At 45.6% G+C, this 20070-nt stretch overlaps 1 protein-coding gene across 3 annotated transcripts in view; it reads left to right on the top strand.

The window, feature by feature from the left end:
* LOC144098286 (traB domain-containing protein) overlaps positions 1–20070 on the top strand; it is a 29601-nt gene that overhangs the window by 6054 nt on the left and 3477 nt on the right. For 2 of the 3 annotated variants that reach the window (XM_077630801.1, XM_077630803.1), the window contains exons 3-7: positions 403–629; positions 4609–4749; positions 5182–5292; positions 14807–14946; positions 16318–16490. In XM_077630801.1, coding sequence (XP_077486927.1) covers positions 403–629; positions 4609–4749; positions 5182–5292; positions 14807–14946; positions 16318–16490 — 792 coding nt within the window. The remainder of the gene's footprint in view (positions 1–402; positions 630–4608; positions 4750–5181; positions 5293–14806; positions 14947–16317; positions 16491–20070) is intronic. The other variant, XM_077630802.1, reaches the window with a different exon arrangement.

The raw sequence follows: 20070 nt of genomic DNA, 5'->3' as shown, positions 1-20070 counted from the left end.
TTAGTGAATATTATTTTCAACGAATGAATTACTGACTTTTTTCGGCACTTGATAAACCTAACAATCAGTGCTCAGCTAGCAGATGGCAAGACTGTGGTGCTTCCTGGTCTGCAGAGGAGTGCGAACAACCGGAATAATATCTCAAATCGCACAACTGCGCGGCTTATCCAGCAGTGCCACCGTCTTATCATGCCCTTGGCTTCCCTGCTTTAATTTTCGACTGAGTGTAATTCGTACTCAACAGCCATCAACAGCCAGCCAGCTATGCCGTACATGCCAAGAATACTGACCTTTTTTGGCTAAAACCAAATTTCTAAAACTAAATTTGCCGTACTTTTATCGGTCTTTACCGGTTGAAACTGAAGTGCCCAGCCCCTACTTATGACGTTTCCCTCTGTGCAGAAGACGTGCAGTCGGAGACTGATTCTGAAGGAATCGGTGAGGGCCTGGAACTGAGCCACATCACTGGGGGTGCCGGGCACACACTGCCAGTGACCGTAAAGAGAGTTCGGAATGCAAACCCAGAGCTTCCCGAGACGGTGACCGTGCTGAAGACGCAGGAAGGGTCGGTCGTCTACCTCGTGGGCACTGCTCATTTTAGCCTAGAGAGCCAGGAAGATGTAGCCAAGGTAGGTTTTGGAAGGATTTGTGCCTCTCTAGGGTAGCCGGTCACTTGTGTCATCTTTTGGAGTTTTTCGTGTGCTGCAAAGTCGTGATGCCTTCATAGCTGTCTTCATATTGCTGTGGGCCAGGAAGTTAAGGGGGACACAGCTTTGAAATCACCAAGGAATTTGAAAAAAATTTATATAATTGTTTTGTCTGCTTGTATACCTCATTTTTAATGCTGTCCCAAAGTTCATTGCTGAAAATGGCCTAGAAGGACTCTAAAAAAATTGTTTTGTGAGCTGCAGCGGCTGTGCATTGCAGGAAAACTCTCGAACAATTGGCGTTTTTCTCCATTCGGTTTTCTGCTTAGGTGCTCGCCTCGCGAAGGAGATTTCTTGTTTTTTTTTTTTTGTTGCACTCCTAGGGCCATAGTGTAGGTCAAGACATTCTTGGTTTTTAAAAATTGTGCATTTTAAATTTCTTGTATGAAATTTTTTGTTACGCTAGATATGTCAAGGGACACTGCATTGCGAAAATTCAGAATTAAAATTTATGCTTTTGAAAAAAAATTCCAAGAATGGTCTTGACCTGTGGCAAGCCAGGAGGGACTCAATGAATGTTGAACTAGTCTTCTGCAGCATTTTCCTAACTCTGCAGCCTTTTCACAAGATTGAGAAGAAAAATAAGTATTAGAAAACAATTTTCTCGAGATAGAACAGTAAAATTTTGTGAGAGTAGTCATAAAATTATTTCCAGTATGCTTAAAAAATTTCATGTAAATACACTGAGAAATACACTGCTGAAGCTCCCTTTAAGGTTTTACCTGTCACTTCCGCAGGCAGGCCTGAGAGCGTGGGGCCAGCCCTGATGCGCTATACCAGGTGTTTCAGGGAAGCAGGCCACTAATTTTTAGAAATAGGGTTTTTGAACTAAAGAGAACGTTTTTGCGGCATAGTAACACCAGTGTTGGCGGACGTAAAAAAACTGCAAATCATGTTAACTAGCAGAGTGACTGACTAAATTCTAATAGTTAACTTTTTAACTGTTATTGATAGGTACCCGATTGCAATTAGTGAGTTGTAGCTGGATGTTAGTACAGTCGAACCCCGCTACAACTAAATTCACGGGGTGCGCGAAAAGTTTCGTTGAAGCAGAAATTTCGTTGTGGCAAAATCAAACCAAAAAATCTAAGATCTGACTGCACTGTTAAAAAATATCATTTATTTCCAAAAAATTTGGTTATCTTGGCTTGCGTCCTTTTAGTGGACATGAGCGTCGTGGCGCGAGTTTCGCGCTCGGCCAATAACTGCATCGTGATGTCGTCGTCATGCTCACCAATGAAAGTGCGAATGGTGTCAAGTGCGTCGGCCGCATGCAATGCAGACGGCAGGGCTGGTGCAACCTGTACATCGTTCTCATCTTCGGACGAGGCGTCGTTGTGGCGGGCCCCTTCAATTATTGCTTCATCGGTTGGCTCCTCGTGTGCTACCACGTCCGCATCAACGGCGATGTATTCATCGAGGTCGACATCCGATATGACGGATGGCGGAAGATATAGAATGGCGCCACCCATTTGTACTCGATGCACTATGGCGCACACATCGATTCCAGCAAGTGTTTTCGGTGAAATTAAATGTTATCAATGTACGGATGGGTAATGTTATGCTTGTTTTGTAGTAAAATAAATGTTAAGCCCATCTCCACTGAACAAAAATTTCGTTGAAGCGGAAACGCACCTGAAAAGATAATTTGTTGTGGCGAGAACTAGCATACATTGTTTTCTATGGCTAGCTCATGAGAAATCTGAAATATTTCGTTGAAGCGGCGTTCGTTGTGGCGGGGTTCGACTGTAATAGGCATATCAATTTTTGGGATTTCGAAAACGCGATTACCCTCAATGCGGCGGCTCATCTAATTTGGGCCATTTCTCTTGTCATTCAAGAACTACGCGTCTGCAGGAAGGTGTGAAGCGATGTAAATCAATTTCTGCCACTCCATGATGTACATATTACGTGGTAATCTCTGCCCGGCCCGTGCTGCAGTGCTCCCCGCTCCTCGCCACTTTGCTGCTCCAGCATGGGTGAAGCAGAGATTGTTGCGTAGCACGTGCAACATGGAGTGATGTGATTTGATTGACATCACTTTCTTCCCTGCTGCAGGCGAGCAGTGTTCTGCACATCATTGTGCTTAACTGCCTTTTGGACGAGCCCCCCTCAAAGGTGCGACTTGTGGTCAGCATTTGCTCGAGACCTCTATAGCCTTGTCACAAGGTGTCACAGGATGCGACATTGCTTGCATTGGCTATGGGCAGGTTGATTTAGGTGAGGTGCCACAACTGCCAGTGTTCTTGGACGAATCCTACCACACCGTGAGATTTGTACAAGTAATTTCCTGCTTCATTGTGTAGGAGGAGGCCCGAGGTCAGCAGTCAAACACTGCACGTACAGGCATTTTAAGTGTTTGCTAGGCATGTGTGAATGCTCGATCATTTTGAATATTCGGTCAAATAGTAAAGTATTCAATTCGATCCGAAGGTTTGGTATTCGAAATCTCCAAGCATTCTTCTCGAGATAACTTTTCTGGAACTTCTGCTGCGAGCGGTTTTGGTTCAGTGTACATTTCCTCCTGTATGGCACTGCAGCGCGTGTGCAACCAAAGCTCCTACTCCATACCGCGTGCCCGCGCTCCCGCCTCTATGCTGGAGCCAGTCTGCGCATGCTCCCGGCAACAGACATGAGCAAACGGAAGCGCAGCGCCCAGATGTGTATCTGCAAGGTGGCCGCGCTACTTGTACTGCTCGCGCCATAACCAGCGTGCATCAGTAGAGGGATCTAGCATCGTTCGATCCACTTCCGCATGCGGCCAGTGTGCATGTGCTGGTTTGTCCCTATAGGTGCAAACAGCTAGCCAGCATCTGTCGCCTTGTGGAGTCCTCAGGGTGGCCTGTGCAGTAGCTCCCCGCAGAAGCAGATGTTAAATCTCTCTAATCAGAGGACACGCAGCTTTCTTGACTGCCACAGCTGCTCTTCTCTGCGTGAAAGTCACTAAACAGACGCGAGCACAAAAGGTAGCTAGCACGAGACACATGGGTGCCCATTTCCAATGCCTGACGCCACTTAAAAGCAACAGCTGCACAACGATGCAGTCCCAGTTAAAAGCAGCAGTTAGAGGCCCCACATTTATGTGTTGCATTGCATGTAGGTCAGTCCCCCAATTTTCGATAGCCATATTTGCAGAAAGTTGACATAGCTTTAATAAGTGTGGCAAAGCTTCGATGCACTTAGTTTTTTGTTTTTTCATGTAATGGCCTTGTGTGTTTGAAAAATAGATGATTTGGAAACGCCTATTGGGCCGTTCAACCTTTTTTTGTGTGCCACAAGTATTGAAAATATTCTAAAATTATTCGAATAAAATTTCTTTTTGCTTTGAACCAAAAAAAAAAAACACTATTCACACATGCCCTTTGAGCAGTCACAGTTCATGAGACCGGTATGTAGGCTCAGGTCACGTGTTGGAATGCAGCAAGATGTTACTCAAGCGCAGGCGAAAGCAGTCTGTGCTGGCCCAGTCACGAAGGTTGCCTGAAGTAAAGGGGACTTGCACAGATGGCAGGTTTTCACTTCCAAAGTCTCTCGTGCAGAACCGGTCAGAAATGTAGCGAGGATATTATAGCGAGGCCAGGATATTTTCATCACTTACTATGCTAATGAAAGAACCATAACGAGATAAACTTTGGCGTACCGCTCAACAAAAGGCAAAGTTCTTTTCACAAGGCGTCAGAAATGGTGACATCATGGTTACAAACATAATGGAGGTCTTTGCTCAGATGATTCACATTAGATATCTGGTGAGATCTGTGTGGGCATCAGGGTTTTGAAATTTGCCAGCTGCATGCTGTGATAACCATTTTGAACATTATGTGAAATCTCCTGACTCAGCCTTTTGCAACGAAGTTGTTTGTGTTATTTCATTTCTGCTTTCTTTGGGTTTCATATTTTTTAGACGATACAAGAAACTCAGCCGGACATTGTTTTGATAGAGCTGTGCAAGAGTCGGTTAAACATCTTGTCCTTTGATGAAGAAGTTATTCTCAGGGAGTCGCAGAGCATGAACATGGAGAAAATGATGACAACCATCAAACAGGTGAGTAAATAGGTCATTTTGAAATCTCTTGCTGTCTTGGTGCTTGCATTTAGCCATGCATATGTGTATGCTTTGTGTGCCCGTAAAGAATGGAGTTTGAAATTCCCTACCTTTTGTGCCTGGAAAATTCGGATCATCCATTTGTTATGTGGAAAGCTGCTTCATGTTTTTGGTTACTTAAGCTGTTGTCAAGGCTTCCTACAAGCTCATCTCGTTGTTTTTTTTTTTCTTGTGTGAAAAAGTTGTAGCATCGAACTGTTGTGCTGCAACATTAGCTCCATCTGTTTTTCTGATCTGCCATTGTGGAAGCCTGGGTTACTTTGTGTGGAAACTTGCGCAAGCAGTAGGAGGGACTGTTGGCAAAAAAAAATGTTGTATGTGTGTGTGTGTGATATAGTCACATTGCTTGCTCAGTATTCCTTCCTCTTCCAGAATGGTCTTGTTCAGGGCATCATGTATATCCTCTTGCTGAGCATGTCTGCCCACCTTACACGGCAACTGGGCATGGCTCCTGGCGGAGAGTTTCGCCGGGCAGTTCAAGAGGTGAGCTGTGAACTCTGTTTTGCTTCTGCATGCTGCAGAAGTTTGATTATGTCTTTATATTATAAGACAAGCTGTGCTAAGCTCAACTCTATGCTCCAGATACCGCATTTACTCGAATCTAGGCCAGTACTTATCGTTTACGAAAGTCGGGGTCAGCTTAGATTTGAGGATGCGGTTTGCCCACAACCGCTAGACACGTAACGCCATTTCGCGGCCACAGCTTGCCGCTGCTTGCAGCTTGCAGGTTTGCAGGCTCCATTTTGCTTGTTGGCGCTGGCTTGTTCGAACGTTGGGAACAAAGGTCTCGCTGTCCCGTACTTGCTTGTGTTCGTCACCATGTGACTTCGAGAAATGCCCGTGTTTGCAGCGCAATGGAACCCGCCAAGCGATGCCATTACACCGCGGCTTTTAAGCGGAAAGTAGTTTTGGCGGCGGAAAGCACTTCAAGCCTACAGGCCCAGCGTGACTTCGGTGTGGACGAGAAGAACGTGCGCCGGTGGTGGAAGCAGTAGAACGAGCTCTTCAGCTGCGCTGCACAGCGAATGGCCTTCCCTGGACCCAATAGCGGGTGACACCACAAGGTGGAAAAGGATGTCTCCAACTTTATCAGGATGTAAAGGGAAGGTGCGATGTCCGTGACGACGGTGATAATATAGGCAAAGGCGAGGGAGGTCGCTAACTTTAGAAGCGTTCCACGGACCCAATTTAAAGCAAGCAGGGGCTGGGTCACGCGTTTTATGAAGCGTTTCGGGTTCAGCCTGTGACGGCGGACTTCCATATGCCAAAATATACCACCTGATTTTGAGGAGAAGCCGGTGGCATTTCAGTGCTTTGTGATCAAGAAGTGGCTGGAGAAGCAGCACAGCCTGGGCCAAATCGGTAACGCCGATCAGACCCCAGTGTATTTCGACATGCCTGTGGCATACACAGTCAATGAGAAGGGCACAAAACACGGCGCAAAACAGAAGCAACGTCTTATCATGATGTTATTATGTTGTATGGCCGATGGGCGAAAACTGCCGCCTTATTTCATTTTTAAGTGGAAAACACTTCCATCCGGAGAGGTTTACCCCAAAAAAGTCGTTGTGCGCACACAATAGAGTGGATGGACGAGTGGTGGCCTAGTGCATTTGGCAATGTCGTTCTGGGGCCCTATTGTCCAAAGAGTCACTCCTAGTTCTCTACTCCTACCGCAGCCACTTGACAGATACCATAAAGTCAGTGCTCTCAAAAGGCGGTACGGACATTGCGGTGACACCCGCAGGAATGATGAGCCAGCTACAACCGCTCAACGTTGCATTCAACAAGCCCTTTAAGATTCGAGTAAATGCGGTACATCATTTATTTGCAAAACGAAAAAATAAGTAATACCCCAGTGGCACCGTTGGCAATCAGTCATTTATTTATTTTTAACATTGCCCCTAAATACCCTCAACGGGAGGGATTACATTTTAGGAAGAACAAGTGCAGCAATAAAAACATTAATTAGAACATAATGCATAACACAAAACAGAAAAGGAGGGGGGGGGGGGACAACAAAGAAATCACTACACATTTCTGTCACAGCGAATGAGATTTTTTGGAATTTTTCGTGTTTGTGTAGCGATCTCTGATTGCAAACTATGCACTCATTGATAGTATGATGATTAATGAGTTGGCATAAGATGACTTGAGGTGAACTCTATGTGTTTAACTTTGAAAAAGTGATCACGTCGTGGAAAGATGACTTGAGGTGACTGAAGAAAATCGTTGCGAAGGTATGGCTGGTGCTACAGCTTATCGAAAAGCCTTTAAACAAGCAAGTTTAGGGCGATGTGATAAGTCTTCCAGTTCAGCAGGATTTTTTAATGCTGCGACACTTGTGAAAGGTGAGTAGTCTGAAAATATGAGATGAATAACATGGCTCTGCAAAGTTTCGCTTGATCAGGGTCTGAAATGGCCACGGCATATTCAATTTTAGGGTTTGTTGCAAAATTTGCAAATTCGGGCTTCATTAAAGAAGTTTTGACTTCATTTTATTGCCTTAGCTTGCAATTAAGAAGTGAATTGTGATTTAATTCCTGCAAACAGACAGTGTCGTAATCTTACTGCACACTGGGGAACCACATACAGCAGACTCTAGTTGATTCAGACTTTCTTACTGCAACAGCCGGTTTATTCAAACTAGTGCTTTGGTTGTTTCAATGCCAAGGGTATGAAGAAAACTTAATTAAAACTCCACACTATAATGCAATGAAATTTTTGGTTCCCTTTGTGTGACTCTTGTGCATGCAGTAAAGCCGTGCGTGGAAGGCCCAAGTTTGTCAGTGTAGTTAGCTATAATATAAGAAGTAATCATAGTACAAGCATCTAATTGAACGCAGGTTACTTGTTTTACGATAACACTGAAGAGACCAGTATAGTAAATTTGATGGTTTATGATTGGTGGATAAGGTTCTAGCTTTAAACATTACCAGGTTCAAATTCCATTGGTAGCCTGTTCAGAGCCAGAGATTCTTAGCACCCTCTGCTCCATCACAGGTCTGATGGCTGCCTTGGTCAGATGCTCCGCAGGTGCTGGGGACTGAGGGCTGAGGGCTAATCGTTCTGTTTATAAAAGAAATGGTCTTGGGCTGGGCATGTAATGTGAAGTCAAGATAACCGCTGGTGTTTAAAGGTAACAGAGTGGATTCCAAGAGAAGGCAAGCGTAGCAAAGGGCGGCAGAAAGTTAGGTGAGTGGATGAGATTAAGAAGTATGCGGGCATACGGTGGGTGCAGCTGGCAAAGGACGGGGTTAATTGGAGAGACATAGGAGAGGCCTTTGCCCTGCACTGGGCATAGTCAGGCTGGTGATGATGATGACGATTGGCGGAAGATGTTTATGGACTGTTGAAAGCCCCACCAGGGCCTTTTTTGCACATACATTGAAAGGGTATGAAATTAAGCAGAACATAGAGTTGTGGATTCCAGTCAAGTGGCCTCTGGATACTTGGTAATGCTGTTTGAAGTGAGAGTCATGTGATGCAAAGCAAATTTGTTGTGGTATTTGCACTACACGATGCATTATGTTTTGCAGTAAATGATATATTAAGCTTTCGCTTTGCCTTGTCTCCACTAAATCATGAGCAGCAAGCGATGATTCTTCACTGCCTTGAAGATCAGTTAGCAGTCCAGCTATTCCCTTGCCTAATGACCCATATTTTGTTGTTCATAGCAGTCTGTACTGGCTTAACTGTTTGGACACGTGTGAAGGTGGCTCCAACAAAAAGGTTTGCAGTGTCTCATGCGTGAAGTTTGCAGTAAAAGCTGTGCTCAATACAAGAGCAGTGTCTTCAACTCTCGTTACCACGGGAAAAAGGACTGTTTTTCATAGGTCTCAGACAAACATTTTGTCTCGAAAAAGTATGCTAGGTAAAGGTATACAAAATGCATAACAATGATTGGAATAGAATGCACTCTTTAGTCAAGTTTATTTCAACAGGAATACTTGTTTTAAAAGTTGTGAAAAAAATAGAAAAACAACAAAAATTAGAAATGAAAAAAAAAATTTGTATTCACGTGACACTAACTCTCCGAAGTAATTTATTAAAAAATTATAGCAATTGCAAAATGATTCAAATTATTTTAACAACTTGGCACTATAATGTAAAAGTTATAACTCAAATACTTTTTGAGCTAAAAATTTTTTTCTTCCTGCTCTTTGAAAAGGCTGATTTCAGTGTGTCCTAGATATGATTTTTACAGTCTCACAAAAAAACAATTGGAATTATTATGCTATGTGCCAAAATAAAGCTTGATAAGCGTGCTTTTTAAAAATACAAATTGCAACTACCGTATTTACACGATTGTAAGTCGGCTCGAATGTAAGTCGACCCCCCCAAATCGCATGTCCGAAAAGAAAAAAAGTTGACGCGAATGTAAGTCGACCCCCCCAATTGCATGTCTAAAAAAAAACAAAACACCGGTGGAGTGCTTCAAAAACGAAAATTTATTGCATAGATGGGCTATTCATCCTCACTTGAGTCATCTTCAGTAGTACTGCTGTCGTCGTCGTCGTCGTTGTCGCCGCTGCGATCCCACAGCACGTCGTCCTCCATGGAAAGCCCGCACTTCCTAAATGACCGCACCACGACATCGCGTGGAACGGCCGCCCAAGCGGAAATTACCCACCCGCACACAGCCGCCAGGGAGGCTCTCTTCACGCGCCCCGTTGGCGTAAGTTCCCGCCCTTCTGCCGCCAGCCACTCATTGTACTCACGCCGGAGCAAGTCCTTGAATGGTTTGTTAATGCTAACGTCTAGCGGCTGCAGCTGCCCCGTCAGACCGCCGGGAATCACCAGCATATCTGTACTGGTATCTTTTCTGAGCTCTGCCTTCACTTTCACGGTAAGGTGGCCGCGAAATGAGTCCAGCACGAGGAGGTTCGGATTGCGATTTTTGAGGGATGCCCCTGGCCTCAAAAGCCACACCCGACGGTACCAATCAATAACTAAGTCGTCCGTCATAAAGCCTTTTTCGTTCGCTCGCACAATCACACCTTTCAATCAATTCCCTTTGGCATAGTTTTTATTTTGAAGACGATGTACGGTCGGAGCTTTGTGCCATCTGCCAAGCATGATAGCATAACAGTGAACCGAAGTTTCTCGTTTCCTGTCGTGAGAAGCTTAACCTCGCGAGCTCCCCTCACGCTCACTGTTGTGTTGCTCGTCATGTCGAAGTAGACGGGAGTCTGGTCCGCATTGCCGATTTGGCCTAGCAGGTATCGCCGCGGGTCGCGGAGCTTGAGGTAGTGCCTATGGAAGGCGAGAACTTTCTCCTCATAAGCAGCAGGCAGCTTCTGGCATACACTAGTACGCCGACAAAGAGAGAAGCCAGCCCTCTTCATAAATTTCGAAGCCCAAGCCCTGCTGGCTTTGAAGTCTGTTCGGAGTATTCCAGCTTCCACAGCAAAGACCCGGGCTTGTTGCGTGATCATTTCGCATGTCACTGGAAGGGACCGATCACGTATTTCGGTGACATACGCTGCAAGCTTGACCTCCAGCTCCAGAAAGCGTCCCGACTTCGGCCCGCGGAAACCTGTTCGCTTGGAGTCGCAATCGAAAATTTTGTCTCGCTTCTTTCGCCACTCCCGCACCAACCGTTCAGAAACGTCGAACTTGCGGGCCGCCGCGCAGTTGTTGGTTTCTTCGGCGTAAATGATGGCCTCCCTCTTGAACCCTGCAGTGAATGAGCGCCGAATGCTTTTCGAACCTGGAGAGCTCATGGCGAAGCACGCGGCCGGCAGTCGAGTCAAAAGCACCAACTCCAAGCACCACCAAACAAAGAGTGATCGGTGTCGGGGCGTCGGCTCTTCCAGCAAACATCGGCATTCCCCAGAAGCGCCGCTGTTACGTATTGCGCAACCAACTGAAATAGCGGCTCTTCCATCAGCTAGCGACACTCCCGGGTGCTGGCGCAGACTCCGCGATTGGAACAGCGGGCAGCGGCCTTTCCTGCAAGTGAAATGAAATGAAATTGGTTTTGGGGGAAAGGAAGTGGCGCAGTATTTGTCTCAAATATCGGCGGAAACCCAGTTGTAAGGGAAGAGATAAAGGAGGGAGTGAAAGAAGAAAGGAAGAACGAGGTGCCGTAGTGAAAGGCTCGGGAATAATTTCGACCACCTGGGGATCTTTAACCTGCTGTACTGACATCGCACAGCGCACGGGCACCTTTGCGTTTCGCTTCCATCGAAACGCTGCCGCCGCGGTCGGGTTCTAACCCGGGTATCCTGTTCAGTAGCACTGAACCATCGCGGTGGGTAACGGTGTGTGCAGTAAAAATAAAAAATGAAAAATCCTGGCCAAAAAGCCCGCGGAATACCTGAATGCTACACTTGGAGCCGTAGAGCAAACAAAAACTTCTAACACCGCAGTAGCGTCCCTGATAGATTGTTTTTCTTGCTTTTATTGGCAGTTCAAGGTTTCGTTTTCGATTGTAAGTCGACCCCCCCACTTCGGAATTTTAAATTTCAAAAAAAGGGTCGACTTACAATCGTGTAAATACGGTAATATCATTTCAGGAAAACCGGAGAAAAATTGGTTTGTTTTATGGGGGTTTAATGTACCAAAGCGACTGAGGCTACGAGGGACGCCGTAGTGAAGGGCTCCGGAAATTTCGACCACCGCTTGTTTTTATACAAATACAACTAACATGCCAACGTTCCGGGCTACATTTGCGTCTTTCCATCATCCGAACCAAAATCCTGTCGTCAGAGGCCCTATTATTCGATGCAATGAAAATATCTGTTGCCGATGCTGTATAATCTCGTGCAGCAGGATTTTTTTCGTGCGTGCACCTTCCCTGTGCTCGATGCCATGTGTGGAGCGAGCGGCCTAGGCTGTAGCATCCGCTTCAAGGGCATTGCAAAAATTTGCGCCTCATGGCTAAATTGCAGTCTACACAGAAAAATGAAATCGGTTTCTGAACAACAAACCAGATGGCACCGCATCATCGCAGAGACTTCATATGCTTCATAGTAGCGCTCCGCTTGTACAAGCGTAATGGAAACTGAAAGCGAAACTAACAGGCCAATGTTCCGAGCTCTCTTTCCGCAGTTTTGAGCGCCTGAACCAAAGTCTGACAATACGATATCATCGTCAGAGGCCCTGCTACTCGATGCATCGAAAAAATATGCTGCCGATGCAGTAGAATCGCGTGCAGTGGGGTTTTTGCGAGCGCGCACCGTCGCCGTGCTGGGAGCTCCCTACGCCGCAACCTTCGCTTCTAGGGCATTTAAAAAATATGCGCCTCACAAGAAAATTGCAGTCTACGCTGAAAACGAAACTGTAGTTTCTGAAGAAGTAACTAGATGGCGCAGCATCACCATAGCAGCTGCATAGGTGTGCTCCGGTCCACGCAAACGGTCCGGAAACAAGAAAATAAACAAACAGGCCAGCGTTCTGGGCTCTTGTTGCGCAGTTTAAGCTTTGGAAACAAAATCTGATGATGTGGCATTGTCGTCGGAGTCCCTGCTACACGATGCATCAAAAGTAAATGCTGTAGACGCAGCAAAATTGCGTGCAACGGGGTTGTTTTCGAGTGCGCGCCGTTCCCGACTTTGACGCCTTGCTCGGAGCGTTTGCCGTCGCACCCTCAACTTCACACGCATTTAAAAAATTACCAACTGCTGGCAAAAATACAAGTTATGCAGGAAATGAAAGTTCAATGTGTGAATAACAAACCAGATGACTCAGCAAGTCCGTAACGGCCGCGGTCACACTTGCGTAGCAGTTTGAATTTTTCAATCACTGGTCATCGATGACTAGTGGCGTGGCAACGGAAGAGTTAAATGTTGAAACTGCTGATTCTTAGCGGCTCTGTATAAAAACCGGTGTGCATCTTTAAGTTTTATGTAATTCAAAAATTAAACTGCAGATTTCAAATTTGAACTTGCAGCACTGCATGTGCCAGATGTGCGTTTGGCAAGCTGTAGACTCTACTTAATGGCTGTGTTATCAGCACAGCATCTGCTACCTACAGCCTTGTGTTCCTTGCATCGAAGAACCAGCCACTGTGTTTTGGCCATTGAGAACAGACAGATGAGCTTTTAGGGGATGGACAAAAGGTATAATGCCCAACATAGTTGCTGAGAAAGAGTTATGTCAGAATTCTAAAGACGCTGATTAATTATGTATGATTGCAAATGATATTGCACATTTTTTGTGTGTAATGCTACAGACTTGTTTGTTTGAATCACCATAACATGTGTATACTTAAAGTCAAAAGTTAATCTTTTTTTTTATTTGAGATGTTCACCATTAGGCATAGCAAGAAAGGGAGAGAAAGTTAGTCTATTAGCGTTCACTTTGGCATTATCCTGCCAGCAAAAATGCGCATCATTTGCCGTAATGTGGAATAGTGTGCGCATGGTTTCCTCTGGCTAGATGTGAAATAGGAGTAGGCTAGGGACCATGACTTAATTTTGTGCTTAATGTAATTCCCTGCCTAATTTCTTATTTTACTTTTTTACTTAATGCACACAATCAAACGGGCCAAGCTCCACTTAGCATTATATATGTTTTGTCAAGTGGCATGGGTGCAAGGTTCAGAAAAGAGGTGTAAGCTAAGTCTTGAGGGCATTATAATTAGTTTTATTTTTCTAGAACCTATGAGTAAATCATTAAAAAACCTTCTAGAGGCAAATAGTTCATACCGATCTTTGTGGTATCCCACCCAGTGGTGCGTACCATATTTACACGATTGTAAGTCGACTCGAATGTAAGTCAACCCTCCCACTTCACATTTCTGGAAAAAAAACTTGGAGGTCGTTTACACTTGGCCTTTAATAATAGAACGCGAGTGCACTATCCTGTGTCCTCCACTTATTTGGAGCCAGTATCGGCTGCCGCGCGCGTGTGCGCCCATGGGCACATTCCAAAATGAAAATGTATTATTTACTGGACTACTAGTCCGCATTTGACTATTACTCCACCGTCTTCACTAGCGCTGCTGTCGTGATCGCTGCTGCAGTCGCACAGCTCATCGTTCTAACATCACTGTCCAAGCGAAATCCCACACTTCGCAAACAGCCACATCACGACATCGCGTGGAACAGCTGAAAATTTTGCCACGCTGTAGCTACCTCACCTGTATCGCTCATTACGAACGTCAAACTTGCGGTCCGGCAGCGCAATTCGTTTCTTTGTCGTTAAGAATTACAGCCATCTTGAATGTAGCCGTGAACGAGCGCCGGTCAATTACCGGACTTGGAGCACAAATGATGAAGCACTACATAAAAACCAATTTTAATGGCCACCATCTTGGATTAAAAAAATTGTAGCTATGCCGCCATTTCATCCGCTGACGTCATACTCGTATAGTTCCACCTCTATCCTCCATATTGGACCGTGACGTCATCATTGGCATGCGGCAGGGGGTTGTTTCTGCAGTGCTATTGTAGATGGCGCTACAAGTCTCAATGCGAGATGCGCTCTTTTCTAGTAGCAGCCCAAGATGGCGCTTTTATCTCAGAGTGGTAGGAGACATCACGAAATCTCGAAACGTGATGAGTAGTCGCTGCCACAGATGACGCTGTGATCAAGGGTTGTAGTAGACCCCACGAAATCTCGAAACGTGATGAGTAAGAGCCAACGCTCTTAAAAATAGTAACTGTCATGCTGCTCTCATCTCAAAAGCAGGCAGCCATTGCCCAATCTTGGGCCAAATAAATTTTCCGCTGTGCAAGTGGCTCTTGTTCTTTTTCTTTTCTTTTTTTGCTGTCATTCATTAATTCGAACTTTTTTGTTTTTTAATATTTGAATAAACTAACTTTTCTTGTATTAGAGTAAGCACTGTCGTCCTGGCCTTTACCTCGTGCAACAGAAGGAGCATGTTTCTGAAAAGGAGGTGTGACTTCTTCGGCCTGTCTCCCGTGAAGGCTGGCTGAAAAATCTTCACCCTCTTGTGATAATGTATCTTCATTGCCTTTCTGTAAGTGCCAAGCCAACATTGCCCTGTTGTGAATGCGCTCATTTTGTTTCATTCTTGGCCATGCAGGCGGAGAAGGTGAAAGGCTGCTTGATCCACCTTGGAGATCGTCCCCTGCAGATCACCCTCCAGAGGGCCCTGGCCGCACTGAGTGTATGGCAGAAACTGCGTCTGGCATGGCACATGATCACCGCCAAAGATCCCATCAGGCAAGATTGTCTGTTTAAACATGTGAGCTGAAATTGTCGGTATCCGTGTGGAAATGCGGCATTTCATTTTGTAGTCAGCCAACTGCACTGCCGACACCAAAGCTTTGTGTCTGACCGCAGAAGCCTCTTGCATTCAAGGCAGCGAATCTGGTACTCTAATAACTAATGTTGTGTCACTCTACTGAACTGTATAGGATAAACCTGTGAATGTTGAGCAAGGCCAGACCCGGAAGTTCTCTCTTAAAGGCTCTGAGAAAATGCTGCCGCCTGTTGGCTGCCAGTCCCTGTTTTGCTTATTGGTCATTTCTTTCCCATAGTCAGACGGCAGCACTGCATAACTGCATATTTTCACTGTTCTCTTGCTGTAGAGGGGACACGGGGATCAAATCGCAAAAATATTTTTAAAGAAGTGAATTTTTGAAAACATCAGGTTTGGCATCTTTAAGGTCTTTTTAATCGCACCCCAAAAACTTTTTCCCCGAAAACAGCCCAAAAGTGACTTTAAAAAATGTTATGTGACCATAGGCAGAACTGGCTGAAATCTCCATGTAAATGCCAGTTTCCTCACAAATGTTTTTTGACCAAACTTTCCTGCTTGTAGAAAATATACCATGACAGTGGCTTCACAGACTTTCATGCAGTTTTCTTTCGTTAAAATTTAAGCAGCGCTAACTTTTAGGACGAATACACAGCGCCCGTCCTGTCATGTCTTCTGTGTATTCGTCCTAAAAGTTAGCGCTGCTTAAATTTTAACGAAAGAATATGCATAACCAACTAGCCCCGCAACGTGTTTTACTTCATGCAGTTTGTTGCATTGTGTTCCTTGATAAATTATTTACGCAGTGATGCTCCTATGTTTCTAAATTACTTTCTCATTTTCTGACTCTGTCACTAATTTGACATGACTATAATGAGTGCATTATGCAAGCGTGGGTATAACATTCCATATAGAAAAAATCAGGCTGCTAAAAATATTATAAGTTACTGCATCCAACATTCCTCTGGGTAAAACTTGAGAGCGACTGCAAGCTCCTACCATGTTTTGTTGTCACGCCAGGCTTTCTGCAAGTCTGGTATAGCAGTGAAGCTTATAAAAATTTATAATGTCAAAACTACTTCAGCAGATGTTTCATTCAAATTTTGTATTTAAACATTCAGTTGACTTACCAGTAAGCATGCCAAATTTCATTGCTCTACACCTCCGATTCCCACGTCATCTCCTCTTAACAGAGCTGTCTGTACAGAGCATGCTATGCAGTGGTCATTGTTCTGGTGTTTAAATCACTATGAGCAGTTGTAAGCAAGGTGACAGGCCCAAGGAGTATTTTTCTCTCTCGTCACCTCCGTCATGATGGGACTGGCTGTGTGCAGCAAGGAAGAGGTGGAGCGGTGCAAGAAGCAGGACCTGCTGGAAGAGATGCTGGCCGAGATGACCGGCGAGTTCCCAGCACTGAGCAAGGTGTTCGTGCGGGAGAGGGACATCTACCTGGCCTACTCCCTACGACTGGCTGCCAATCCCATGCCCTGCATGGGCGACCCTTCAGGTAAGTGTGATATCACCAATAGATCGTCACAGTCTCTTAGGGTCCCCCATCATGGCTTTTCTCGCATCAGGGCGAGTTTTCGGGCAGCACTGAACGTTAACTGGCACTGTTGCCGCATTGGCCTCATCTCTGTTTCAGAGCAGGTTTCTGGAGCTGCATGCAACTCGTCTCATGGCACTGGGTTTCTTGCTTCTGCTCTTAATGAGAAATCATTCAGCCGTTTTTTAGTTAGACACCTGAAAATGTGCAGACTGCCCCATGGATTATCAAACAGCACCCTGCTTTAATACACTTAAATCTCATTATAGTGAACTGGTAAAAAATCGTAGAATAGTTTGATGTAGCCAAAATTCCTAATATAAAATTTCATAAAAAACTTGTGCTGGAGAAGCGAAACTTAGTTGGTGAAAGAACGGGAACTGGGAAAGACATTTTCTGTAGTTGCAGCACAGTTTCGAAGCCGCTTGTGGCGATTGCAGCGGCTGCAAAAAGCCGAGTGATAAACGCTAGTTAAGTTCGCTTCTTCGCGCAGCGCTCCAGCACTCAGCGATGGCAGGTCAAATGCCAGCTGGGTGGCTTCCTTGCATTACAGCAATGTTCCGTAAAAAATCGAACACCAGGACGAAAGCTATCTTTGTTTTCAGGCAAGACCAGGCAGATTCAGCCAGGCAAGACCAAATGCAGTGATCTCATGCTTTTAAGAGAGTTAGCTGCTGGGCTAGTTAGTTGTCAGACATAATAAAAGGATTTTTGTGCCAAGACGTACAACACACAAGACAGAAGGCAGCACGGGCGCTTTGTTATGTTGTCTTCTGTCTTGTGTGTTGTACGTCTTGGCCCTAGAATCCTTTTATTATATGTAATCTCATGTGCTTGTCTCATTGCCATGGTGACTTGCCAGTCTAGGTCTGTGTTTGTGTGTGTGTCATTTGTGTTTCTTTCATAGTCTGATTTTTTATGCAGCAGTTTTTAAGCATCTAAAATGAACCATCTAGCCCAACAAGTTACTATATTGTCACGTAGTGGTGACGGCAGTCGAAGCAGCGATGAAGACGGACGAAAGGATCTTCTAAAAGAACTGTTTATTGGGCTGACTTGCACCCAAAATGGACTGAATCACTCGGCGGCGGCGAAGCGACAAGCGTGCTCGGCGGTCGTCGAACAGAATGCCCGCCGCTGTCGGCCGTGCTCAATTTAAAGCTGATAGCGAACATTCGAGATAAAGGGCGCAAAGTTACTAGAACATTCCGGAACAACGTAGAATCAGCTTTGCCTGGCTGCGATCAATCGAGATAAATCTAGTCGCGTCTTGCGTCGCAAACAAAGCGATAAGGTGGTGTCGCGGCAGATTTGAAAAACGAACAAACACTGGAAATATTCGCGGCATTACTCCCCTCTCAAAGAAGCATCGACCCGATGCATTAAAACAAATAATGCGACTAGTAAGGGAAAAAAAAACGGATCTTGCGAAAATAGAGCATGGAAATGCAGCGGCCTTTAGCGCGCATAATACGGCTTCAGACGGACTACATGGACAACTTCTGGTCGTACGCGGCGTCGCTGGGATGCAGTCATTGCGTCAGGGATGACTTCATAATCCAGTTCACCCAGCCGACGAAGAACCTTGTACGGGCCGAAATAGCGGCGCAAAAGCTTTTCACTCAATCCACGGCGGCGAATGGGTGTCCACACCCAGACTTGGTCTCCTGGCTTGTATTCCGCGTTGCGTCTTCGTAGGTTGTAGCGTCTGGCGTCGGACCGCTGCTGATCTTTGATCCGTAATCGGGCAAGCCTTCGAGCTTCTTCTGCGCGTTGAAGGTAGGCGGCAACGTCGACGTTCTCTTCTTCTGTAACGTTGGGCAGCATTGCGTCTAGCGTGGTCGTGGCCTCCCTGCCATGGACGAGCCTAAAAGGCGTCATCTGGGTGGTCTCCTGCACTGCGGTGTTGTAGGCGAAGACGACGTAAGGCAGGATGACATCCCAGGTTTTATGTTCGGCATCGACATACATAGCGAGCATATCGGCGATGGTTTTGTTCAGGCGCTCGGTCAGTCCGTTGGTCTGCGGATGGTATGCAGTTGTCCTCCGGTGGCTGGTTTGGCTGTAGCGCAGGATGGATTGCGTGAGTTCCGCCGTAAATGCTGTTCCTCTGTCCGTGATGAGCACATCGGGGGCGCCGTGTCGAAGAATGGATACAGTGCTGGCAGGCCTGAAGCGGCAGATTTGAAAAACGAACAAACACTGGAAATATTCGCGGCAACATTGAACCACCTTTCTAGTTTTACGGGCTCTTTCCTATGCAGCAATCTCATATGCTTGTCTCATTGCCGCGGCGACTTGTCTGTCCGGGTCTGCGTTTGTGTGTGTTGTTAGTGATTCGTTCGAAGTTCTTGTCCTTTTGCACAGCAGTTCCTCAATTAATTTCATAGCAGTTTCAAAGTAATGCAGTCCCGTGTTCATTTTTTTCCTCCTGCAGTCATCAGAGTGAGTGGACAGGATGGTAACATTATGGTAGAATGCATGTGCACTGTTGATAAATTCGTGGCTACGATTGAGAGCATTGACTCTTATCTTGCTGCATAAGTTCATTGATTTGCATTCTGCTCCTTGAGGCATTTCTTTGTCCTTGTTTCTTGAATTTAGTGTTCAGTAAATCCTGCACGCCACTTTTTTGCAGCCTCCTCATATGCCTAGCAGTAGTGCAAATAAACTGAACAGTCTTTTATGCGAGAAAAGAAATGACTCCGCTAGTAAGTGCATTGTCAGTGAAGAAAGACAGCACCGTGGGGGGATGTTTGACTGGAAAGGAGGTGAATTAGAAAAGAATGCCCAAAAGTCTCATGAGCAAAAACCCAATGTTATGGGGCCAACTTGGCTCTTTCTTCAGGGCTGACAAGATACATACTGATGTCTTGAGTCTATTGCGACAATTCTAGGAAAGGGCGAATTGGCCTTGTGGATCACCTGAGTGGGGGCAGGTGGGAGTCATATTCGCCTAATGGACATTTGCAGGGTAGCAGGTACGGAACCCTGCTGCATCACGAAGGACAAACGTGCATGTGCACATGTGACTTCCACGTAGCGATGATCCTTTTTCTGGAATTGTTGCAGTAGACCAGACAGGGACAGATCTCTTGTCAACTCTGAAAAAGGAGCCAAGCCAGCCCCAAAACATTGGGTTTCTGCACATGAGACTTTTGGTCGGGGTGTTACGTTCTTTTCTGTCGAGGACATCGCGTATGCCCTGCTGAACCAGGATCTGTGCCCTCCAGCACCCTAGCAGTGCTGAGGAGAGTGGGAAAATAGGTGCGCGTGGAAAATGGCATGATTGAGATAATGATCTTTGTAACAGAAACGCGGCAGTCTGTGTTCACACAGGGCGGAATGCAAGAGGAGTGGTTACATCCTCTGTGATGTCTCTCACTGTTGAGACATATTCACTTTTGACTCAAGGTTAAACAGACCCTTATTGGTGCAACAGTTTTCATGTACCATTTTTGCACTAATTTTTATCTTTGTCTTTAGCAAGCATCGCAAGCAGCTGGTTTAATGGTTGCTTTTTGTTAGCATTGCAGATATT

This window comes from Amblyomma americanum, chromosome 7, assembly GCF_052857255.1.
Source record: "Amblyomma americanum isolate KBUSLIRL-KWMA chromosome 7, ASM5285725v1, whole genome shotgun sequence".
Taxonomy (NCBI): Eukaryota; Metazoa; Arthropoda; class Arachnida; order Ixodida; family Ixodidae; genus Amblyomma; species Amblyomma americanum.
This window is presented reverse-complemented; position numbering and strand designations above follow the sequence as displayed.